Source organism: Vipera berus, assembly GCF_964194415.1.
Source record: "Vipera berus genome assembly, chromosome: 16".
Taxonomy (NCBI): domain Eukaryota; kingdom Metazoa; phylum Chordata; class Lepidosauria; order Squamata; family Viperidae; genus Vipera; species Vipera berus.
Genome location: NC_138219.1, coordinates 3216132 through 3242357, shown reverse-complemented (window position 1 = coordinate 3242357; position 26226 = coordinate 3216132). Strand labels below are relative to the sequence as shown.

The window sequence follows — 26226 nt, the reverse complement described above, 5'->3', positions numbered from 1 at the left end:
TCCTCCTCCTCTCCACAAACCCCACTCCCTTCTAGCATTGATGATGTTGCCTAGTTGGGTCATGAAACATCTACAAGAAAGTAACCAAGTTCAGAGAGCACCAAGGACCCACAGTCCTTTCCTCCTCCTCCTCTTCCTCCTCCTCCTCCTCCTCCTCCTCCTCTCCACAAACCCCACTCCCTTCTAGCACTGATGATGTTGCCTAGTTGGGTCATGAAACATCTACAAGAAAGTAACCAAGTTCAGAGAGCACCAAGGACCCACAGTCCTTTCCTCCTCCTCCTCTTCCTCCTCCTCCTCCTCCTCCTCCTCCTCCTCCTCTCCACAAACCCCACTCCCTTCTAGCACTGATGATGTTGCCTAGTTGGGTCATGAAACATCTACAAGAAAGTAACCAAGTTCAGAGAGCACCAAGGACCCACAGTCCTTTCCTCCTCCTCCTCCTCCTCCTCCTCCTCCTCCTCCTCCTCCTCCTCCTCCTCCTCCTCCTCCTCCTCCTCTCCACAAACCCCCCTCCCTTCCAGCCCTGATGACGTTCCCTAGTTGGGTCATGAAACGTCTGCAAGAAAATAACGAAATTCAGAGAGCACCAAGGACCCACGGTCCTTTCCTCCTCCTCCTCTTCCTCCTCCTCCTCCTCCTCCTCCTCCTCTCCACAAACCCCACTCCCTTCTAGCACTGATGATGTTGCCTAGTTGGGTCATGAAACATCTACAAGAAAGTAACCAAGTTCAGAGAGCACCAAGGACCCACAGTCCTTTCCTCCTCCTCCTCTTCCTCCTCCTCCTCCTCCTCCTCCTCCTCCTCCTCTCCACAAACCCCCCTCCCTTCCAGCCCTGATGACGTTCCCTAGATGGGTCATGAAATGTCTGCAAGAAAACCACCAAGCTTAGAGGGCACCAAGGACCTCACAATCCTCGTCTTCACCCATCCTCCTCCTCCCCTTCTCTTTCTCCTCCTCCTCCTCCTCCTCCTCCTCCTCCTCCTCCTCCTCCTCCTCTCTCTGGAGATACCTCTGTCTTCCAGCACTGATGATGTTGCCTAGTTGGGTCATGAAACGTCTGCAAGAGATGTTGCAGATGCTTCATGACCCAACCAGCTCAGAGAATACCAAGCAGCTCACAATTTTCTTTCCCTTCCTCCTCCTCTCCACAAACTCCCCTCCCTTCTAGCACTGATGATGTTACCTAGATAATGAAATGTCTGCAAACAAACCACCAAGCTCAGAGAACACTAAGGACCCCACAATCATTCTCCTCCTCCTCCTCCTCCTCCTCCTCCTCCTCCATCAATGAGAATAGAGCTGGAAGGTACCTTGGAGGTCTTCTAGTCCAGCCCCCTGCTCAGGCAGGAGACCCTATACCATTTCAGACAAATGGCTGTCCAGTCTCTTCTTAAAAACTTCCAGTAATGAAACACCTACACCCTCCTCCTCCTCCTTGCAAACACTTCTCACTTCTAGCACTGATGATGTTACCTAGCTGGGTCATGAAACATCTGCAAGAACACCACCCAGCTCCGAGACCGCCCAGAATTTCATTAAACATCCCTCCCCACCAGTCCTGATCCTGCCCGCTGGGGCCACCAAGAGTAAGCCCACCGCCTCTTCCGAGCGACAACCTGGCCGATCAAAGTTTCAGTTTGGAGAAAAACGGCGAAGCAAGTGCGGTTCTCCTTCCTTGCTGTCTCTCCGTACGACAGCCCTGCAAGGCAGGCCGCTCCTCCCCTCCTCACCAAGAGAGATGCTGTGGTTGAGGAGGTCCACCTGGAACACTCGCTCGGCTGTGTCGTACATGGCTTGCAACGTCTCCCCGTAGTTGCTCACGTTGAGGGGCAAGATCAAGGACTCCGCCAAGCGCAGCAGCACGTTGCCAGCCGTTTGCGCCACGGCCCGGTGGCTGGTGAAACCTGCAGGGAGAGAGGAGACTGACTGAGGGCATTGGGGAAGCCCGCAGCCAGTTGTATACCCCGGTCGTGTCAAAAACGGCAAGATGGTGGCCAGCGCAGCTCCACCAGCTTTCACTGGGTGTTGTGATAGTCTTGCTTATAAGCTGGGGAAGGCGAGGATGAATCTTCATCCTACAATTGGGGAGCTAACAAACCACCACGTGGGAATTGGGCAGCTTCACTCAATCCTGGAAGTAGTGCTGTGATGTGGGTGGGCAAAATAGCGCATGAATCAACACAACACACATACAAAAGGGGGTGTTCGTTTCCTCATTTCCCCCCCCCTCTCTCTCTCTCTCTCTCTCTCTCTCTGTCTGTCTTACACACACACACACACACACACACACACACACACAAACACACACAAACACACACAGACACACACAGACACAAACACAGACACACACACACACACACACACACACACAGAGCACCAAATATCTATGGGGTAATTTCTGTGTTTCTCCACCTTGGCAGTTGTTAAGTGACTTGCACCCCAATTTTGTGGCCTGGTTGTTAAGTGAATTGCTGCGGTTGTTAAGTGAATCACACTGTCATTAAGCTAATCCGCCTTCCCCCCATTGACTTCGCTGGCTGGGAAGGTCGCAAAAGAGGATCATGTGACCATTGGACCCCGCGACCATCCTAAATGCATGCCGGTTGCCAAGCGCCTGACAGTCGTAAGTGCGAGGACCAGTCACTTTTTTCAGTGCTGTTGTAACTTCGAACAGTCGCTAAAGGTATGGTAGTAAATCAAGGGGACGGTGAGTTCTAGTCCCGCCTTAGGCATGAAAGCCAGCTTGGTGATTTTGGGCCAATCGCCAGGAGACAGTGAGTTCTAGTCCCGCCTTAGGCATGAAAGCCAGCTGGGTGACTTTGGGCCAATCGCCAGGAGACGGTGAGTTCTAGTCCCGCCTTAGGCAGGAAAGCCAGTTGGGTGACTTTGGGCCAATCACCAGGAGACGGTGAGTTCTAGTCCCGCCTTAGGCAGGAAAGCCAGTTGGGTGACTTTGGGCCAATCACCAGGAGACGGTGAGTTCTAGTCCCGCCTTAGGCATGAAAGCCAGTTGGGTGACTTTGGGCCAATCGCCAGGAGACAGTGAGTTCTAGTCCTGCTTTAGGCATGAAAGCCAGTTGGGTGACTTTGGGTCAATCGCCAGGAGACGGTGAGTTCTAGTCCCGCCTTAGGCATGAAAGCCGGTTGGGTGACTTTGGGCCAATCGCCAGGAGACGGTGAGTTCTAGTCCCGCCTTAGCCATGAAAGCCGGCTGGGTGACTTTGGGCCAATCACCAGGAGACAGTGAGTTCTAGTCCTGCCTTAGGCATGAAAGCCAGTTGGGTGACTTTGGGCCAATCGCCAGGAGACGGTGAGTTTTAGTCCCGCCTTAGCCATGAAAGCCGGCTGGGTGACTTTGGGCCAATCGCCAGGAGACAGTGAGTTCTAGTCCCGCCTTAGGCATGAAAGCCAGTTGGGTGACTTTGGGCCAATCGCCAGGAGACGGTGAGTTCTAGTCCCGCCTTAGGCATGAAAGCCAGCTTGGTGATTTTGGGCCAATCGCCAGGAGACGGTGAGTTCTAGTCCCGCCTTAGGCATGAAAGCCAGTTGGGTGACTTTGGGCCAATTGCCAGGAGACGGTGAGTTCTAGTCCTGCCTTAGGCATGAATCTATTGGATCTGTTTGCCGCCTTGACTGGTCAAAACAATAAAGGGGGGGGTTTACTAATAAATGAAATAAAGAAATGAAAACGGTGGCCTCCAGCTCTGCCTGTCCCGTCACCCACCATTCATTACCTGGATCGATAAATCGGTCTGCGTAGTCGAAGGTGTCAAAGGCCGTGTGGTAGGTCGGGTAAATGCGCGCTGACGTTTTGCTCTGGATTAAAAAAAAAAAAAAAGAAAAGTGGAAGAAAAAGAAAGTGGGTTTGCTGACTTTCCAGAACGTTTTTCCAACTTCCAGCTGTGATTTCCACGTGGTGTCCCATCTACCTGCTTTTCTTGACCTCCTAGCCCGTGACTTTAAGCAGCGCTTAAAGGAAATGTTGGCTATCGTGCAGAATACAGAATACAGCTAGTCCTCGACTTTACAACGGTTTGCTTAGCGACCGTTCAAAGTTACAAGGGCGCTGGAAAAAAGGGACTTGCTACCGGGTTTCGCAGTTACGACCTTTGCAGCATCCCCCAGGGTCATGTGATCAAAATTCAAATGCTTGGCAGCTGGTTCACATTTATGACGGTCGCTCCTTTTGCGACCTTCTGACAATGGGGAAGCCAGGCTCACTTCACAGCCGGGTTGCTAACTTATCAACTGCCGTGGATTCACTTAACAACTGTGGCAGGAACAAGTCGTAAAATGGGGCAAAAGTCGCTTGACAGATGTCTCGCTTAACAACATAAAATTTGGGTCCAATTGCGGTCTTAAGGCGAGGACTACCTATACCAGAGTTGAGAAGGACTTTGAAGGTCTTCTAGTCCAACCCCCGGTTAAGGTTGTACAATCTCAGCAACTTTAAATTGTGTGGACTTCAACTAGGAGCCTTGGTGGAGCAGTGGGCTGATGCCTCCTTAAGTAACACCAGCTGCCTGCCATTAGTGCAGGTTCGAGTCCCACCAGGCTCAAGGTTGACTCAGCCTTCCATCCTTCCCAGGTAGGTAAAATGAGGACCCAGATTGTTGGGGGCAATAAGCTGACTTTGTAATAATGCCGCTTGGGGGGCCCCCAAAAGCCCTAATAAGCAGGCATATAGCTCAGCTGAGCTCTTGTTCTCTCTAGACCCGTCCATTTCTGGCCTCAGCCCCCCCCCCTCCATATCTGGTGTGCAAGAGATTTTCCCCACCCCCACCCCCAGTGTGCCCCAGAGACTCACCCGATCGTAGGTGTAAGCGATGTCCATCGCGGTGATGCCCAGAAAGTGGATAAAAGGAGCAAAATCACTTCCTGCCCCCAGGGACCCTAAGCTGCAAAAGAGCAAGCAAAAACTCAGCTGAGTTTGCACAGGACGTTTCAAGAATTGAAGCTGCCTTGCCGTCACTTGAGAATCTGGGTTCGTTTTAACCTCGGTTGGCTTGATTGCGCGAACCCAAATGTTATGGTTTGTTTATGGGGCAACATGTTGAAGGAGGGGACTCTCCCCCGCGGTACTGAGATCAAGTCCCGGGCGGGGGTGGTGGTGGTTATGGGCACCCACTAGACTTTTCTGGCTTGGGGGTTTTAGGGCTTCTGGGTGGTCTCCTTTCCAAGGTGCTCACCGGATTGGATCGTGTTCATTTCTTGTCTACCTAGAAAATAAACTTACTTCATGGCTTTGTGCCAATGCAGAGTGTGTGGCCTTAGAAAGCTAGTGGTTGTGTTCGGACAAAATGAAAACGTTGATGCATGTTGTTATCTGTACATTTGCGTCTTTTTGTGTATGTGTGCGTGTGTGAGAGAGAGAGACTATGAGGTCTTGTTAAAAATTCTGTATATAGCCACACGTGCCTTTCTGTTTAACTGTGACAAGGAAGCAGGAAACCTGCTTGGAAACTCTGTTTTCTATTCTATTCTATTCTACTCTACTCTACTCTACTCTACTCTACTCTACTCTACTCTACTCTACTCTACTCTACTCTATTCTATTCTAAACTTTTCTCAGAGAAAAGATAGAATATATAGATGCAACTACAAATTTATAAACACTGCCATCTATTGTCTGTACTGAATACTGCTGTAGTTGTTGCACAAAACACATGAACAATATATTCCAACAGTTCTAGTTGTGACTTAGGGATGAGCTCTCTCCCTCTCTCCTTCTCTCCCTCTCTCCCCCTTCCCTCTCTTTTTCCCTCCCTCTCTCTCTCTCTCCCTTCCTTCTCTCTCTCCCTCTCCCTCTCTCTCCTTCCCTCTCTCTTTCCCTCCCTCTCCCCTCTCCCTCTCTTCCTCTCTCCCCCTTTTCCTCTCTCCATCTCTCCCTCCCTCTCCCCTCTCTCCCTCCCTCCCTCTCTCCCCCTCTCCCTTCTCTCCCTCTCTCTCCCCCTCTCCCTTCTCTCCCTCTCTCCCTCTCTCTCCCCCTCCCTTCTCTCTCTCCCCTCTCCCTCCCTCTCTCTCCCCCCTTCTCTCTCTCCCTCTCTTTCTCTCTCCCCCTCTCTCTCCCCTCCCTTCCTCCCTCTCTCCCTCCCTCCCTCCCTCCCTCTCTCCCCTCCCTTCTCTCCCTCCCTCTCTCTCTCCCCCCTCCCTTCTCTCTCTCTCTCCCCCCCCTCTCCCTCCCCCCTCCCTCTTTCTCTCTTTCTCTCCCTGCCCAACCAACCTTGCAGGATTGTTGTCACTGGGTGGGATAAAAATCTAATCAATAAAATAGGTAAATTTTGCGTAGTTCCTATGAACTCCAACCCCTAAGAAATCAATTCAGAAAGTTGTGTAATGTCGACCACACAAGGATATTTGTGGGCACTCTCTGGTTCTGGGCAGGCTGGCGTAAGGACCAGCATTTCTGCAGCCCCAAGAACAAAAGCAACAAACCATGGCTTAAGCAGCCATGATGGGTAAATGCAGCCAAACTGGTTTTGTGAAGTTAACCGGCAGCTGCTTAAGATCTGAAGGTGCTGTCAATAAATTCACAACAGTTCAATCTGGATTACATGTAGTTCTCAATTTACAACCATTACTGAAACTGACAATTACAGTCATAAATCATGATAGCCGTAAAGTGGGCCATCGGGTGACCAACCTGACTTTACAACCTTTCACGTGACGGTAAGTGAAGCGAAGGTAGCATTTATTCGCAACGGGTGCTTTTTCTCAGAAAGTGGAATCAATGGCCAATTTTCAGCAAAAAAGGTTCTAAGTTGCAGTCGTGTGACCGAAGGATGCTGCAAACAACCATAAATATGGGCTGGTTTTCGAGTGCCCAAAATGTGGTCACACGGCTGGATGGGGGGGGACACATCAGAAGTTCAGAACTGGATCTCAATACCTTATGGAGGAGGGGGTCTGTTATAACTTGAAACAGCCACTAACTGACCTGTCATAAGTAGAGGACTACCTGAAATTAGTCCTGGCTAATGTATTGGGGGGGTGTACAAGGGTACAAGGTCCACACACCCACCTAGTTGCACACACACACACACACACTGAGACACACTCACACAGCCCCTTTTACCTGGGGATTACTCCGTAGACCGAGCTAGTTCTGTTGAAGTGGCGTTTCCAGTTTTCATAGACTGTTACCGAAGCATCTGCGGGGGTCTTGACCTGAACAGAACAGAGCTCTTAAAAGAGGGTGCAAAATTGGCGTATTTTTAAATATGATGGTGCTCTCCAACTAGTGAGAAGAAATCCATTTGGGTGGGGAGGAAAAGAAATCTGGTTTTGAAATTCCTGCACATAATGTTTCTCATTCTTGGCAGTTTCAAGATGGGTGGACCTCGATGCCCCAGAATTCCCCAGGCTAGTGTCACGGTTCCGATAAATGAGACAATTCAAACAAATTGCAGGCGTATTATTTATCTAAAAAGTCTTAGTAATGAAACAAAACATCGACACTCATGGAGGGATGCCAGAATCTGAAATCTCCTCCCCCCCCAAACCCATCATAACACACACAGAATCCCCGCCCTTATCTACACATCATAAATCACATTATCCAATTAGTTTTACATATGAGGTTTCACTTCCCATTCTGTACGCCGGCTTTTCCAATCTTCTCACAACATCCGGGTAGATGTCCTCCCCCTTCAAATGAAGCAATTAAAGTAACAGGCTGTCTCTTATATTGTCAGTGCAAAAACATGTCAATGTTTGCAGCATTGACAGCTAGCATGCTTTAAGAGGGGTGGACTTCGACTTCCAGAATTCCCCAGCTGGCATGCTTCAAGATGGGTGGACCAACTCCCAGAATTCCCGGCCGAATGCTTTAAGAGGGGTGACTTCAATTCCCAGAATTCCCCAGCCAGCCAGGGACTCCCAGGTTTTTGTTACCATGGTGGCACAACTGTATTTTAGCAGCTGCCCTTTCCCTCAGCTTCTCCACTTACCTGCTGAGCAGCTGCGAAAACGACATTTTGGGCTGGGGGCGTCCCTTGGACCCTCAGGGTGGCATTAGCTGGGGAAGGAGAAACTGAGCGTTAAAAGAAGATAATTGAAGGGTTACGCTTCTCCTAACTGAGCACAAGGGTGGGGTGGGGTCCACTTTCCCCCCTGCCCACAATTATGAATGTAATTTAATGTCTAAAAAAATGAAGCTGGTGAGCTGTTTTGTTCTATTTCGAGGCAGACGACACAGCTCTACCCATTTTCCAAGCAAAACCATGATTGAGTCTCCATAAAAAACAACAACAGACAGACAGAACTTGGCTTGGACCTTCAGGGCAGCCATTTTGAAATTTTTGACACCCCGGGACCACTGAAAATAGCCAAAACAACGGTCCTGATTGTACAAAATGTGAGAAGCTTACCAAAGACGGCAATATCCACGTTGATGTAGGCCACGCTCCTCTCTTGCAATTTGCTGAAAAATTCCTACAAGTCAGAGAGAATAAGAGGGGATTCAATGCCCTCCAGATGTTTTGGACTACAGTGTCCATGATCCCTTGCCATTTCAAACTGGCAGGGGCTGATGGCCTTGAGAGCCCCAAACATCTAGAAGATACCAAATGATCAAGGTGGCTATTGTTTAAGAGTGAAATAATACATAAGAAACATAGTTAATTTACAGCCATTCATTTAGCAACTGTTTCAACTTACAACACTGTTAAAAATAATTGACTTATGACTGGTCCTCACACTTATGACCGCTGCAGCATCCCCCACGGTCACATGATCAAAATTTGGCTGTTTGAAACAGACACGTATTTACAACTTTGCAGCCTCCTGGGGTCATGTCCCCACCCTTTGTGACATTTGGATCAAAATTGTGGTTGTAAGTCAAGGGCGAAACGGCAGGACAATCAAAACATATTATCACTGATGCATATCGTAATAAATGTCATAATGGCCCTAATAAAACATTCAAGAAACATAATGGGTCTTAATTTCTTTTCTTAATTGGAAGCGCCATCCAGAATTTTTTTCACTTTTTCTCTGGCTGATGGCACCTCCAGAATTCTGCAATTTCCTTGCATGCGCCCCAGAACGAAGGGAGAAGTAGATTCATGGTTAATTCGCAGTTTATTGAATCGCTTGTACTAAATTAACCCCATTTCCACGATTTGCACGGCTCGCTGAATCACGGGCTGGATCCCAGGCTGAGCTACATTAATCATCCCAGCCGATCGATTGAGGCTGTGCAGAAAACCCGGGAAAAACCACATATAAGAGCTAATTTGAACCGACAGGGGGCATCTTCACACGGTTTGGCTCTTTTTTACCTCCGTGTACTCTGTCGAGCCGATGAGGCCGAACTCTTCAGCGCCCCAGCTGCCAAAAATAAGGGTTCTTCGTGGGCGCCACTTCTCTGTGCGATGAGAAGAAGTGGAAAGACAACTCTTAGCCCGAATTCTCAACCCCTTCATGAGATGTGCAAGACTGAGGGGAAAAATTGGACGCATCCCAGCGACCTGTCACCTGCTCAGGATGAGAAACTACAGCTCCCATCATCCTCAGCCGAGAAGGCCAGGAATGCTGGAGGCAGGGGTTGAGATGTGCAAGACTGGGGAAAAATCTGGGCACATCCCAGCGACCTATCATTTGCTCAGGATGAGAAACTACAGCTCCCATCATCCTCAGCCGAGAAGGCCAGGAATGCTCGAGGCAGGGGTTAGCCATGTCCTATTCCTTCAGCCCATCTCGGTTTCATTTCATTCCAGACAGGGTAACGATCTCGGAAGACCAGGAGAAAAGATGCTGGCTAGGAAACAGTCGGAGAAAAGGAAGCGTGGCCCAGAGCTGCATAATGGACGGAGGAAGAAGCTCAGAAGGGAAACGTCTTCAGTCAACCCCTTTGAGCTGGACCAGGCAGGAGTCACAACCAGATGAGATAATTCTGGTTTACTGTCAAGCTACATTAGCAGATGCTTGCAATTCTGAAAATACAAATCATCCCCCCCCACCCTTTACAGCTTGAGGAACTAGGGAGGGTCCCTTCTGAGAATCTCCATCCGTTATGCAGCTGAGGGCTAAGCTGTCTCTTATCTGACTGTTTCCTAAACCTACATTAATCGAATCTTGTAGATCTGAAAGTAGGGAGGGTTTCTTCTGAGCCTTTTAGTTCTCCCGTTATAAAGCTGCGTGCTAAGCTATCTCTTATCTCTCAATTCCTCTGGCAGCATCTCTTCCCCTGGTCCCCCAAGGTCATTCACACATATACTATTACACCTTCTCAAATTCTCCATCCAAATGTGGGCCAGAGGTGAAGGAGATTTCACTAAATTTCTCCAGGAAATGTATTTATTGATTAACTGCTTTTTTTAAAACCACCCTTCTCCCTCATGTGCAAACTCACCTTCCTTCACCATCTTCCCCAAAACACGGGTGATTTCAAGCATGACAGCTGTTCCGCTGCTAGGGTCAATGGCTCCGTGAACCCAACTGTCCCGGTGGTTCCCATATAGGACGTATCGGTCTAGAAGAGGAGGAGGAGGAGGAAACAACTAGTAGTTGTGGAGGAAACTAGGAGAGAATTGTGGGAAGAACTTATAAATTTATATAACTCTGTTAGGCATGTTGTATAGGGACTCATATGTTAACTAACCCCAAGAAAGTTACTGATTAACAGCCTCCGAAACCCTTTAAACTTACAGCAAGCATGAGAATTAATTAAACACTTATTTCAAATTTAAAGACGCACAGGCAAACAAAATTCAATTAACATGGTATAAACATAATTATAATGCTCAAAGCTCAAACAAAGAGACCCAATCCACATCCCTTGATTTAATCAACCGCTCCTCCAGGGTTGTTGGAATTCATTGCTGGAATGTATTCCTATGCAACAACTCCAATAGTATTCAGCCAGCAGATGGCAGTATTTACATATTTGGATCTATGGTATATAATATACTCTATGCTCTTTTGTTCTGAGTAGAGTTTCCTGTTACAGTTAAATAGTTCAGCAGTAAAGCACATGGTGACTGTTCTCTTTGTTTGCCCTGTGTGGTGCTTAAACTTAAACTTCTCTTCAAAAGGTCCAAAAGCACTTTTTTTTGTTAAGAAAACTATTAGAAGGACAACATTTCTACAGTTTAATCCAGGTCAGCAAGATTTAATTGCCAGGAGTCAACACTGACTCAAAGCCACACGCATATAAACAAAATGCAAGTTTTTGTTATCAAAGAAGTCCCTAGCGTGTCATTGAACAAACCCCGTCTTTAAGACAAACTTTGTGCAGCTAGTCCTTGACTTACAGCGGTTCACTTAGTGACCATTCAAAGCTACAACGGCACTGTAAAAAAAAGTGACTTATGACTCTTTTTCACTCTTAATGACCGTTGCACAGCATTCCCCCCTGGTCACGTGGTCATAATTCAGACGCTTGGCAACTGGTTCATATTCGTGACGGTTGCAGTGTGATCCCGTTTTTGTGACCTTCTGACAAGCAAAATCAGTAGGGAAGCCAGACTCACGTAACAACCGTGTTACTAGCCTAACCACTGCAGTGATTCACTGAACAACTGTGTCAAGAGAGGTCATAAAATGGGGCAAAGCCCACTTAACAACTGCCTCATTTAGCAGCAGACATTTTGGGCTTAGTTGTGGCTGTAAGTGGAGGACTACCTCTACTTGGTTCAGGAAAAGATTTACAGCCCGAAGGAAATGAGGTGGAGAGAAATAAAACCTGTGGGTTAAAGCCACTTCCAGGATCCAGAATACGGATCCTCTCAATGAGGAGGGGAGCGCAGGAAAGAGGAAGGGAGAGTAGCTCACCTGGTTCCACGCTTCCTCGTATCATCCCCAGGACATTGGAAGAAGGTTTGATCTCTCTCTTGTTGTAGACATCTACTTGGACGTTGCTAGGATACAAAGAAATCTGGCTCTGATCGATTGCCACGGGAGGGGCGCAACTAATTTGCGGGGAGGTCCACCTCCCCCTACCCATTCCAGCTTCTTGAAATGCCCCCGTTTCAGTTCTCGTAGGTGTGACTACCTGGTCTTAGCAAATCTCCCATTTTCTTGGAATCCGGGCCCAAGGCGGTATTCACAGCCCAGGGCTCCTTGCCAGCCAGCACCTGCTTTGGGTCCGCCAAGGTTACTGCAAGCCGAGATAGAAAGAAACCGCAAAAGCTGGATTAATTCCCCAAGGAGAAAAATAACCAGATGTCTTCCTTGCATCAAGTCTTAGAACATCCAACACAGAATAAGAAGATGGAAAGAGACCTTGGAGATCTTCTAATCCATTCCCCTGTTCAAGTAAGAGAAACTGTACCATTTCAGACAAATGGCTGTCCGGTCTCTTTTTAAAAGCCTACAGTGATGAAGCACCCACAACTTCTGGAGGCAAGCTATTCCACTGTTAGGAAGTTTCTCCTTAATTCCAGGTTGCTTCTCTCCTTGATCAGTTTCCATCTGTTGTTTCTTGTCTGGCCTTCTGGTGCATTGGAGAATAACTTCACACACACACACACACACACACACACACACACACACACACACACACACACAGACACACCTCTTCTTTGTGGCGGCCCCTTCTTCTTTTCTTTAGACTAGCCCAACCCAAGTCCTGCAGCCATTCTTTGTGTGTTTTAGTCTCCAGGTCTTTGATCGTCTTAGTTGCTCTTCTCTGGGTTTTTTTTTCCAAACTCTCAACATCTTTTTTGCAATGTGGTGACCAAAACTGGATGCAGGATTCCAGGTCTGGCCTTACTAAGGCTTTTTATAAAACGGTACTAATACTTCATGTGATTTTGATTCTATGCCTCTCTTTATACAACTGTTGTGATTCAGGGTCAGCCTGTGGGTTCGGCAGTTGGGTCGGACGACTCAGAGGAGGAGGGGGGTGTTGAAGACCTTGCTGAGGGGGTTGAAGATCTTGCTGATGAGAGCCCTCAGCCAGGCCCCTCCCACTTGGTCACCACGGAGACCCAGCTGTGTGAGCCTGACAGTATGGATGAAGATGACCCACAGCTGGCCCTGTTCAAGGACGCCTGACGCAGGAGGCAGTCAATTAGGAGTAAACAGAGGAAGGCAATGGGGCTTCTCGGAAGGAGGCAGAGAGAAGCCACGCCCTGAACTGTATATAAGGGGAATGTGTGGGGAGGGCTGGTTTGCTGAAGGCAACCGCTCGGATGGTTCATGTTTCTTAAAGCTCCTGTTTCTTGGTTCGTGTCTTGTTTGTTTTTGTAGCTATAAATTTGGCAGGCGTAATTCCAGCCTCTTGCCGTTTGTAAAGGGGTTGTCCCTGCCTTTTCTGCAGGGCCAGTAGCAGGCTGGTACAGAACAACAACCAAGGATTGTATTGGCTGTTTTGGCTGCTGCTGCACACGGCTGGCTCTTGTTTAAGTGCTGGTCCACTAGGACGCCAAGGTCCCTCTCACGGTTACCGTTTTTTGAGCCAGGTTTCATCTAATCTGTACCTATACGTGTGTTTGTTTTTTTCTTGCCTAGATGTAAAAGCTTACTTTAAGACGTGTGGACTTCATCTCCCAGAATTCCCCAACCAGCCCTTATGAAGGGCTTCCACGTATTTGATTTGATACCCACCAGATCAGTTCCTTGGCATCCTCAAAGCCGATGGGTTGGATGGGGATTGTGGAAATCCCAGTGATCTGATCTTCTGGGATTCGGTAGGTGAAATCTGAATGTCAAAAAGAAATAGTGGAACAGAAAAGGGAAGAACATTGCGGGCGTTTGGGAACCCAGCAAGAACTGAGCAGCAGGAAGAAAGGCTGGGGGTGGGGGCAGTTGGGAAACAGTGCCCCCCCCTCCCAATCCTAGTGGATCACAATTCCCCAACCCACTCTTGGATTGCATTGCATTCCACCCGCCTCCCTCTTACTGTCAAGCTGCCAGCGAAGCAACATGTAGGGAAAAGGGGGGGGGGGTCAGCCTTGACAAGACCACCCTATGCCTCCCCTTACTTTTGGCAGGAAAATAGGGTGTCAGGAGATCTCCGAACCCGGTTTTGAAAGAGCCTCTCTCTACGCCGGAGCGGGGCAGGTACCACGAATTAGGATACGTCTCCGTGGGCAAAGATTTCCCGTCATTGATGTCTGCAGGATCTGTGTACACCACCACACCAATGACACCAAATTTTGCCCCATTGATTGCCTGGAGGGAGAAGAGGAAAACCCATCAAACCAGGATTCAATTCCAGGGCGTTTTTACCATCATTGGTGGATTTGTGACAAAGCAAAGATAGATAGATAGATAGATAGATAGATAGATAGATAGATAGATAGATAGATAGATAGATAGATAGATAGATAGATAGATAGATAGATAGATAGATAGATAGATAGATGGATGGATGGATGGATGGATGGATGGATGGATGGATGGATGGATGGATGGATGGATGGATGGATGGATGGATGGATGGATGGATGGATGGATGGATGGATGGATGGATGGATAGATAGATAGATAGATAGATAGATAGATAGATAGGTAGGTAGGTAGGTAGGTAGGTAGGTAGGTAGGTAGGTAGGTAGGTAGGCAGGCAGGCAGGCAGGCAGGCAGGCAGGCAGGCAGGCAGGCAGATAGATAGATAGATAGATAGATAGATGGAAGAACTGTGCACAGGAAGAAAGGCTGGGGGGGCAGTTGGGAAACAGTGCCCCCCTCCCAATCCTAGTGGACCACAACATTTTTATTCAAACATTTAAATAAGAAGATAAAAACTATAAACTAACATAAAGTAAAGAAGAAAAAAGGGGGAAAAACAGACAGAAAAGAATGTGCAAGAAAAGGAAAAAAGCTAAATAGAAAAGAAGGAAAAAAAGATATTAAAAATTAAATATTAAAGATATTAAAGAGATATTAAAAAGTGATTTCCAATATTCTTTGCAGCAGTTAATAAGTACAAATATATTGCAGCCTCTTTCTCTAGTTACATCGTAAGACTCTTTTTCTACAATCTATTCTATCTACTCATCGAAACCATAACTTCTTTTTTTTTCATTTTTACACAAAAAAGTCCATCAGAGGCTTGTGCTCAGCAATAAATGTAGATGATGACTTTTCTCCAATCAAAGAAGTCAATTTACCCATCCAAGCAAAATCTGTCAACATCACCAGCTGTATCTTTCCATCTCTGGGCATGCAATAATCTTGTTGCTGTGATCATATTTCAAAATAGTCTCCAGTGGCTTTTTTCCTAAATGTTTATTCATTAACTTTATAGGAAAAGCTATCACCAATTTTGGTCAATCATTACCATTTATTACAACCAAAATATTCCAAAACATCCATCCATCCATCCAATTTTTATTTCAATGATAGCCCAGGATAAAATACAACCAAGGAAAATTACAGCAATTTCAATAAACCTACTAATACTTATATGAGGCAAAAGGTAACTCTAAGTTAAGATTCCTACTATACCATAAAGTTAAAATAATAAAATATCTAATATAGAACATAGATAACATAGATTATATAATATATATAACATAGATTATATAATATATACTATTCTATCCCATTACATCGCATTATATTATATTATATTATATTATATTATATTATATTATATTATATTATATTATATTATATTATATTATATTATATTATATTATATTATATTATATTATATTATATTATATTATATTATATTATATTATATTATATTATATTATATTATTATATTATATTATATTATATTATTATATTATATTATATTATATTATATTATATTATATTATATTATATTATATTATATTATATTATAATGTTTATTATATTATATTATATTATATTATATTATATTATATTATATTATATTATATTATATTATATTATATTATATTATATTATATTATATTATATTATATTATATTATATTATATTATATTATATTATATTATATTATATTATATTATATTATTATATTATATTATATTATATTATTATATCCTGTTCTATTATATTATTGCCTATTATATTATATTAAGGTAAAGGTAAAAGTTCCCCCGCACATGCGTGCTAGTCATTTCCGACTCTAGGGGCCGGTGCTCAACTCCGTTTCAAAGCCGAAGAGCCAGTGCTTGTCCGAGGACGTCTCCGTGGTCATGTGGCCGGCATGACTAGACACCAAAGGCGCACGTAACGCTGTTACCTTCCCACCGGAGTGGTCCCTGTTTTTCTACTTGTGTTTTTACGTGCTTTCGAACTGCTAGGTTGGCAGAAGCTGGTACAAGTAACAGGCGGTCGCTCTGCTACGCGGCGCTCGGGATTCGACCCGCCAAACTGCCGACCTTCTGATCGACAAGCTCAGGGTCCTAACCCACTGAGCCACTGCGTCCCTTATATTATATTATTGCCTATTATATTATATCCACAGAAAATATTCAGGGAGTCCAGACATCTTCAGCAGTGTGTTACAAAATACTGTGGAACACAACCACACAGCCCCTCTGAACTTCAATGTCTCCCAGGCATGTGTGACTACAGTTCCCATCACTCTCAGCCTGGCTGAGAGTAACGGAGAGTTGCAAGCATCTTTGTGAGGCAATGAGAAAGTGGTCCAAGTGACAAACAGACAACCCTGCCTTAACTCACCACCAGAAGATGTTGCCCATGTTAACACAACACGCACAAAAGTCAGTATCAAGACCCATGTCACGTGAGGCTCAATTAAAGAGGTTAACCATGATTCCAGGGCTTTTTTTTTGTATCTGTAGCCACCACGTCTTGGGAAAACCTGGCTTATGGGGTTAGTTTATTGATCGTTGGACTGTACAACTTCCCTAGTGGGTTAACTTAACTTATTTGGGGCTTGCAATGGTGGCGACTCTCTGTAGCTCGGGGGAAGGATGAGGGGGGAAGTTCGTCCTCTGAACTTGTGGATTGGTTTTCGAACGTTTCGTTACCAGGCTAAGTAACATCTTCAGCGGAGTATAGGGGATGCCGTTGTTGGCGTTCTTCAGTTTATAAGGGCTTTGGCTGGTCAGTAAGTGAATATGTTCTTTAGTCTGGTAACGAAACGTCCGGAAACCAACCCACCAGCTTGGTGAACCCTCAGTTTGATGTTTCTCAACCTTGAGCACTTTAAAATGGGTGGACTTCAACTCCCAGAATTCCCTAACCAGCCAACTCTGGGAGTTGAAGTCCACCCATCTTCCAGTGGTCCAGGTTAGGAAATACTGATTTACCCTTTAAATAGATGAACTTAGTTTTTGAACTACTGATCCTGAGCATTCGAGGCCATCCTATGAAAATCCGCTTTTGCAAAAGGAAAATTTCTTCCCTACGTTTACCTTGTCAACTCTGCCGGCTCCTCCGTAGCGGGTGATGGCAATGGTGCCATTGAGGTCGATGCTTTGATTGAGAAGGTATTCATAATCACTCATTTTTCCTTGGTTGGCATAGACCAGTTTGCCCTGGAAGAAAATCAAATGCCATGCAGTGGTATGAATGCCATGTTATTATTGATGTCGAGACTCTGGAAAGAGTGCAGAGAAGAGCAACAAAGATGATTGGGGGACTGGAGACTAAAACATATAAGGAACGGTTGCTGGAATTGGGTGTGTCTAGTTTAATGAAGAGAAGGATGAGGGGAGACATGATAGCAGTGTTCCAATATCTCAGGCGCTGCCCCCAAAGAAGAGGGAGTCAAGCTATTCTCCAAAGCCCCTGAAGGCAGGACAAGAAGCAACGGATGGAAACTAGTCAAGGAGAGAAGCAACCTGGAACTAAGGAGAAACTTCCTGACAATTAGAACAATTAATCAGTGAAACGTCTCCAGAAGTTGTGAATGCTCCAATACTGGTGGAAGTTTTTAAGAAGAGACTGGACAGCCATTTGTCTGAAATGGTATAGGGCAGACATGTCAAACTCATGATGTATCGGAACTTTTTCCCCATTGCCGGCAATGAGGTGGGCACACAGTTTTCTCATGACACATCCACCCCACGGGCTGGAAGTTTGATAAGCAGGAGGTTGGACTAGAAGATCTCCAAGGTCCCTTCCAACTCTGTCATTCTATTCTATTCTGGCGCCTGGTGCACCAGTTGCAGCCCTATCTAGGCCGGGATGACTTATGCACGGTCACTCACGCACTCGTGACCTCTCGTCTAGACTACTGCAACGCTCTCTACATGGGGCTGCCCTTGAGGACCACCCGGAGGCTCCAACTGGTACAGAATGCAGCCGCGAGAGTTGTGTTGGGAGTTTCCCGATACTCCCATGTTACACCTCTGCTCCGTGAGCTGCATTGGTTGCCAGTTATCTTCCGGGTGAGATTCAAGGTACTAGTAATGGTGTTTAAGGCCCTACATGGCATGGGTCCGGAGTACCTTAGGGAACACCTGCTGCCGGCATCAACTTCCCTTCGCCCTGTGCGTTCCCACAGAGAGGGCCTCCTCAGGGTGCCACCGGTCAGAGAATGTCGATTGGTGGCCCCCAGGGGGAGGTCCTTCTCTGTGGGCGCCCCGGACTTATGGAATCGTTTACCAGTCGAGCTCCAGATGGCGCCCGATCTTCGCTCCTTCCGTCGCGATCTAAAGACATTCTTGTTTGAACAAGCCGGCCTGGCCTGATGGGGGATGGGTGGGGTTTTTTATTGTTATTTTAATATTTGTATTTACTGTTTTTAGTGGGCACATATTTAATCCTTTTTTAACTTTTGTAACTCTGTATTTTTTATGCTTGCCCTGTTCACCGCCCTGAGTCCTTCGGGAGAAGGGCGGTATATAAATAAATATTATTATTATTATTATTATTATTATTATTATTATTATTATTATTATTATTATTATTATTATTATTATTATTCTATTCTATTCTATTCTATTCTGCATTCTAGTCTAGTCTAGTGTACAGTATTCTGCATTCTATTCTAGTCTAGTCTATATTCTATTCTATTCTATTCTATTTTCTTATTCTATATTCTATTCTATTCTATTCTATTCTATTCTATTCTATTCTATTCTATTCTATTCTATTCTCTATTCTCTATTCTCTATTCTCTATTCTCTTCCTTATTTCTAGTCTAGTCTAGTCTACTCTACTCTAGTCTAGTCTAGTCTAATTTCTATTCTATTCTATTCTATTCTATTCTATTCTATTCTATTCTATTCTATTCTATTCTATTCTATTCTATTCTATTCTATTCTATTCTATTCTCTAGTCTAGTCTAGTCTAGTCTAAATTCTCTTCTCTTCTCTTCTCTTCTCTTCTCTTCTCTTCTCTTCTCTTCTCTTCTCTTCCTTAATTCTATTCTATTCTATTCTATTCTATTCTATTCTATTCTATTCTATTCTATTCTATTCTATTCTATTCTATTCTATTCTATTCTATTCTATTCTATTCTATTCTATTCTATTCTTTCTATTATTTGACATTATGCTGATATTAACAAACTAATACATGTAGTCCTCAACCCAAGACCACAATTGCACCCAAAATTTCTGTTACTAAGCGAGATAGATGTTAAATAAGTTTTTCTCCATTTTACAACCTTGTTTGACACCATTGTTAAGTGAATCACTGCAGTTGTTATGTTAACAACACGACTGTTGAGTGAATCTGGCTTCCCCCTATTGACTTTGTTTGTCAGAAGGTCGCAAAAGGGGATCACATGACCTTGGGACAGAGCAATGGTCATAAGTATGAACCAGTTGCCAAGTGTCCGAATTTGGATCAGGTGACCACAGGGATGCTGCAGCGTTCAGCAGTGTGAAAAACGTTTGTGTCATATATTTTTCCCCAGTGCCGTTGTAACTTTGAATGGTCACTAAATGAATTGTTGTAAGTCGAGGACTTCCTGGACTCTGATCTGTCCAATAAGCCGAAACTATTGGGCTGCAAAGTTAAGGAAAACATCCAAGGTTTGTTGTGTTAAAAGGGGGCGGGGGGGGGGGCGGAGAAGAAGAAAGCCAATCAATCAAATACACTTAGAAAAAAAGCAAAGATTAGAGATTAGAGATGTTCGCAGGATGTGTGCAAAAAAATTCAAGCTAGATTCAGCCTTCGGCTCTCTTCCTGAAGCTCCAACTCCACTGAGCTGAGCAATCATTTTTAACAACCAATTAAAGCACATAAAAAGGATTTATTGATTTAACAGCCGGTAGAAGAGAAACACGGTATCAGGGGTTGGATCATAAAACCGAGCAAATTCCAGCCTAAGGTGAGATAACGAAGATGTGAGATTAGATAAAAGGGAGTCGCCTTAGCCTTAGCCAATTGACGATGGGGTGGACTTCAACTCCCAGAATCCTCCAGCCAGCAGGCTGAAGCATTCTGGGAGTTGAAGTCCACCCATCTTCAAGTGGCAAACGGTTGAGACAGAAGAGCAAAAGGGCAGAGTTACCCTGTCAGGATTTGTACCTTGGCGGTCCCTGGGGGTCCGTAAGCTGCGTAGGGCTTTACTATATCTGGGTCTTCTTGATCTGATGTGAGTTTTTCCTCAGTTTCTCTGGATGCAAAAACCTCCGTGTCGTTTTCCAGCACTGGAAAGGAAGGAAATTTTGGTGAAAGTTCCTCCCTCCGAAATTTTTAACATGGGTCGGCTTCATCTCCCAGAATTCCTCAGCCTTTGAACAACCCTTCAAAGTGGCAACAGTGCTAAAAACAAATGACTTACAATCCGTCCTCACATTTACGACCGTTGCAATGTCCCCACGGTCATGCAATCAAAATTCAAGCGTGTATTTGTGACAGTCGCATGATCGTTCCTTGCGATCTTCCCAGCCAGCTTTCCCCGAGTCGAGCTAATGGGGAAAGTTGGATCTGCTTAATGGCCATCTGATTCGCTTAGCGACTCTGGCCAAAATGGTCACAAACACAGGCCCGACTTACTTAAGGACCACATCACTTAATGAGAGGAGTCCCAGTAGCAACTGAGGTTATAAGTCAAGGAATACCTGTAACTGCATACCATTGTTGTTTGTTGTTGTTATCATTACCATTGTTTGAGCATTATGAGAGTATTCCTCCCCAATGCTTTCTTGGTAAAAAAAAAAAAAGTGCCAGAATTCACACACGTCACACAACCCGCCTTGCCTGCCCTACAAGGTTTACCTTTGTAGTTGGAAAAAGAAAAAAACCTTCAATTTTTAGTGTATCTAAAAGACTAGGATTTTGTTCAAGGTAAGTTAATACTATTAATGTTACCATGCACTGTGTGGCTTTAAATTACAAGAAGGCATTTTATTAATCTTTTGGGGACATTTAGTTTAATGAGTGGAAAATGACAGTCAGCTTTCTATGTGGAATGAAACTGGCCCAATCAAACAAAATTTGGTTGCTTGTAAAGGATTGAATTATTCTTAAGAAGTTGTCAAACAAGGTGGAAAAATTTGCATTGGGAGTTTAACATGGATATTGACTTGAAACCAATTAAAGTTGAAGCTTTGTTGGTGAACAGATTACGGTACTTTTAATTTACCTTTACGTTAAGCCCAATTTAATAAATAGATCTGGTTAAACCTCATACTGTCGGTCAACCTTTTACATCTGACCAATGCATAATTAATATCTATTATTATTAATAATAATACCTCCAAATCACAAGCATTCACCTCCAGAAGCGGTGAATGCTCCAACACTGGAAGTTTTTAAAGAAGAGACTGGGCAGCCATTTGTCTGAAAATGGTACAGGGTTTCCTGCCTGAGCAGGGGGTTGGACTAGATGACCTCCAAGGTCCCCTCCAACTTTATTATTGCTATTATTGTTATTGTTATCATTATCGTTATAATAGTTATCATTATTATTATTATTATTCCCCTCTGCAGTTTGAATATAAAGTACAAAAGACTAAAAAGAGATTTTCGTAGACATCCCAGCCTTTGAACTACCCAAGGAACCAAAACAGCAAAGTTTCACTGCTGGGAAAAAGCTTTTCTTTCCTTTGGCTTTGCCTCTTTTTCGCCTCATACACCGCCTTCTCTGAGGTTCCCCGGCACACGCGTGCTAGTCGTTTCCGACTCTAGGGGGCGGTGCTCATCTCCGTTTCAAAGCCGAAGAGCCAGCGCTTGTCCGAGGACGTCTCCGCGGTCACGTGGCCGGCATGACTAAACGCCAAAGGTGCACGGAACGCTGTTACCTTCCCACCGGAGTGGTCCCTATTTTTCTACTTGCACTTTTACGTGCTTTCGAACTGCTAGGTTGGTAGAAGCTGGGATGAGTAACAGGTGCTCACTCTGCTACGCGGCACTCGGGATTCGACCCGCCAAACTGGCGACCATCTGATCGACAAGCTCAGCGTCCTAACCCACTGAGCCACCGCGTCCCTTTTTCCCGCCTTCTCTAAGGGAAGTCAAAAGGCTCGCTCGCCCTCTTGTGAAAGAGGGCCGCCATGTTTATATGTGTCTCCTACCGCCACCATCGGCTTCCACACCACATGGTCCGACCCATCCGATCAAGCCACGCTTGCACCATACCGCCAGCGGGGCATTTTATAAAACAAACCAGGATAGGAAGGGCAACAATAGGAAAAGAACGCAACTCTGGAAAATCCGTCGGGAAAAAGGTGCCGGACCTCCATTCCGGTGCGTTCTATGACACACACAAAAAAAGCCTTGGTCTTCTCTAATGGGAAGGTGAGAGGCTGCAAGGTGTGTGTGTGTGTGTGTGTGTGTCTCCAAAACTCTGTCCATCGCACACACCCCTTTCTCCCATACTCACCCACACGGACTCTGTTGGGTTTCTTTGGATCTGGGAAGGAGAGAAATACGTCATACTGGATCTCCGTGGCCTGGTCAAGACCAGATTCCGGGTTGCCCCAGCGTTCAAGGAGGAGTTTCACTAGATCCTGGTCCCCCTTGGTGGTTGCCATGTGAGGCTTGGCTGACAGCTTCCTAACGTGTGAAGGGAAACCAGACGTGGGAAACCATGTTTGTTGCATGTTTCAGATTTCAGAGACCAACATCACTTTTTTGCATGATTGCTTCTTTCAACAGGGGAAGAAGGAAAAAAAAAACGGCTTGCCTTCCGAAGTTGTAGGTGCTCCAAAACTGGAGGTTTTTAAGAAAAGACTGGATTCGCCACTTGTCAGGAATAATATAGGGTCTCCTATTTGACCAGGGGGTTGGACTAGAAGACCTCCAAGGTCCCTTCCGACTCTGTAATTCTGTTCTTCTGAAGTTGGGGCTGCCCAGCCCGATCATCTCCACATATTTTGGACTACCACTCCCATCATGCTTAGAGTATATCTAACCAGTGGCAGGGGATGATGGGATTATTAGTACAAAATATTTTGGAGTTGTCCAGGAGGTCGCCACCTTGCACTTGTCACAGTATCTATAGTACAAAATCGTGTTTCTCAGTTTAGGCAACTTGAAGATATATGGATTTCAGTTCCCAGACTGCGAGGTTTCTCTGTGTCATAGATGTGCGTGTATAGGCGTATGTGCATAATGCAACGAAATTTCATTTTAATGTATGCTGATTAGTGTACATTTAAAGTGACAATAAAGTTTTTTATTCTATTCTGTTCTTTAGAAAGACCACTGACTTCACCCACACTCTTCTCTGAGCTCAACTCATTTGAATCCTCTGAGACTGAAGATCTGCAGGCAAGAAGCACTCAGCCAGATTTAAGGGTTGGGTTAATCCTGAACCCAGTTGACCACTCACAAAATAGGTAACCCAGTCCTGATGTTTCTGGGAAAACGAAAGAAAGCTTTCTTTCTTTCTTTCTTTCTTTCTTTCTTTCTTTCTTTCTTTCTTTCTTTCTTTCTTTCTTTCTTTCTTTCTTTCTTTCTTTTCTTTCTTTCTTTCTTTCTTTTTCTTTCTTTCCTTCTTTCCTTCCTTCCTTCCTTCCTTTCTCTCTTTCCTTCCTTCCTTTTCTTTTTTCTTTGTTTTCTTTCTTTCTTTCTTTCTCTTTTCATTTTTTCTTTTCTCTTTCTTTTATTTTTTATTCCTTTCTCCCTCTCTCCCTCATTCTCTTTCTTTCTTTCTCTCCTTCCCTCCCTCCCTCCCTCCCTCTTTCTTTCTTTCTTTCTTTCTTTCTTTCTTTCTTTCTTTCTTTCTTTCTTTCTTTCTTTCTTTCTTTCTTTCTTTCTTCTTTCTTTCTTTCTTTCTTTCTTTCTCTCTCTCTTTCTTTCCTTTCTTCCTTCCTTCCTTCCTTTCTTTTTTCTTTCCTTCCTTCCTTCCTTCCTTTTCTTTTTTCTTTCTTACTTTATCTTTTCATTTTCTTTCTTTTCTCTTTCTTTCTTTTATTTTTTATTCCTTTCTCCCTCTCTCCCTCATTTTCTCTTTCTTTCTTTCTTTCTTTCTTTCTTTCTTTCTTTCTTTCTTCTCTCTCTCTCTCTCTCTCTCTCTCTCTCTCTCTCTCTCTCTCTCTCTCTCTCTCTCTCTCTCTTTCTTTCTTTCTTTCTTTCTTTCCACCCTCAAGATGGCCAACATACCTAATCCTCCTTCCTCGTCCCATTTTCCCCACAACACCCTTGTGAGGTGGATCGGACTGAGAGAGAAGGGCTGGCCCCAGCAGCCTTTCCTACCTAAGGTGGGACTCGAACTGGCCGTCTCCTGGTTTCTAGGCCAGCACTTTCAAAGACAAACACGAAGACCACAGGGCCCTACCCGTGACTTCGGGGCTGGTCCTGCCCCCCCACCCCAATTCTTACTTGAGGTTCTCTCGGATGTTGGCAGCTTCCACCTGGCTCATGAAATCCTCCAGGATGGCCGGGTCCAGATCCTTGGAGATGCTGCTGACCCAGCTGGGGGAATCCTCTTTGGGGATGGCAAAGTGCCCCAGCAGGATCCCCGCGGTCAGCACCAGCGCCCCACCCAAGACGGAGCCCAGAATGTATTTCCAGCTGGCCATGGTTGCCAGTGACCCAGGAGGAGAGGCGCCTGGTTGTTCAAGAGACCCTGTCAGCCCTTCCTTAGCTCCTGGCTCTGGGCAGACCTTCTCGGGTCTGGGGCGTGATAAAAAGGCAGGCGGTGTTGCAAGGATGACGTGCCCTTTGATCGTCTGGGATGGGCTGATCAAGGAAATGGCCTACGTGGTTCTTCCAGGGTGTGTGTGTGCGTGTGCGTGCACGTGTGTGTGTATGTGTCTTGGACCAATCGGGCAGAAAGAGATGAGTTTTCCCAACCGGGATGCTGGCGCTCCAAAGGCATATCGAATTTTGGAGCCCAAAATTTCCGTTGCCGAGCAAGATTGTTGCTAAGTGAGTGTTGCCCCCTTTTGCGACCTTTCTCGCCAGGGTGGTTAAGCGAATCACTGCAGTTGTTAAGTGAGTCACACGGCTGTGAAGTGAATCCGGCTTCCCCATTGACTTTGCTGGTCAAAAGGTCACCAAAGGGGAAATCAGGTGACACCCCCCCCCGGGACGCTGCGACCGTCATAAATGTGAGCCAGCTGCCGAGCATCTGAATTCTGACCACATGACCACAGGGATGCTGCAAGAGCCTTGGTAGAGCAGTGGGCTAATGCCTCCTTAAGTAACGCCGGCTGCCTGCAATCAGTGCAGGTTCGAGTCCCACCAGGCTCAAGGTTGACTCAGCCTTCCATCCTTCCGAGGTAGGTAAAATGAGGACCCAGATTGTCGGGGGCAATTAAGCTGACTTTGTAATAATGCCGCTTGGGGTGTGTGTGAAAGCCCTAATAAGCAGGCATATACATAGAATGAAGGCTACTGCTAAGCTTGTAAGCCGCCCTGAGTCTTTGGAGAAGGGCGGGATATAAATGGAATTAAAATTTAATTTTTTTAAAAAAAAACGGTCGTTAAGTGTGAAAAATGGTCCGAAGGTTGATCTGGACTTAGGGGACGATATATATCAATTGTGAATACGTGAAGATGGCCACGCTCTCTCTGGCCACTTGCAGAACCACAAATGAAGGGTCATAAAAGGAAAGACCCAATATCCTAACCCACCCAGGAACATCTGGTGTCTGAAAGGGAACATCTGGTGTCTTGGAGGGGGGGGAACACCCAAAAGGGAACATTTTTAGCTACTTCTGCTTTCTCCCTTCTTATCTACCGTGTGCCAGCTTTAAAGGGCGAAGTCTTTATCTTATGTGTGTCGGCTTTGCTGGGTGAATTGCTTATGCAAACAAAGAAGGTATAAAAAATAAGGCTTTCCTGATATTTGGGGGCTTTTGCTCTCTTTTAGAGGAGCCCGCCTTTGTTCAGCTGAATAAAAACGTAAAGCTTAAAGGCAACTTCTGCTTTCCTGCATTTTTATTTTCTTTTTATCAAGCAAAACCTCAGAACCTGCACAACACCAAGTCATTTATTTTTTTCCAGTGCCTTTGTAACCT

General features: G+C 45.3%; 1 protein-coding gene across 1 annotated transcript in view; it reads right to left on the bottom strand.

The window, feature by feature from the left end:
• Positions 1-24783, bottom strand: part of NAALADL1 (N-acetylated alpha-linked acidic dipeptidase like 1) — a gene marked incomplete at its 5' end in the record, with an annotated part of 32380 nt that extends 7597 nt beyond the window's left edge. Inside the window, 16 exons of the mRNA XM_081341041.1 lie at positions 1654-1908; positions 3739-3820; positions 4812-4902; positions 7080-7171; positions 7954-8021; positions 8374-8437; positions 9286-9371; positions 10359-10478; positions 11780-11865; positions 12000-12104; positions 13556-13649; positions 13933-14122; positions 17272-17394; positions 20342-20463; positions 22641-22813; positions 24584-24783. Coding sequence (XP_081197167.1) covers positions 1654-1908; positions 3739-3820; positions 4812-4902; positions 7080-7171; positions 7954-8021; positions 8374-8437; positions 9286-9371; positions 10359-10478; positions 11780-11865; positions 12000-12104; positions 13556-13649; positions 13933-14122; positions 17272-17394; positions 20342-20463; positions 22641-22813; positions 24584-24783 — 1951 coding nt within the window. The remainder of the gene's footprint in view (positions 1-1653; positions 1909-3738; positions 3821-4811; positions 4903-7079; positions 7172-7953; positions 8022-8373; positions 8438-9285; positions 9372-10358; positions 10479-11779; positions 11866-11999; positions 12105-13555; positions 13650-13932; positions 14123-17271; positions 17395-20341; positions 20464-22640; positions 22814-24583) is intronic.
• Between the last annotated feature and the right edge of the window lie 1443 nt (positions 24784-26226).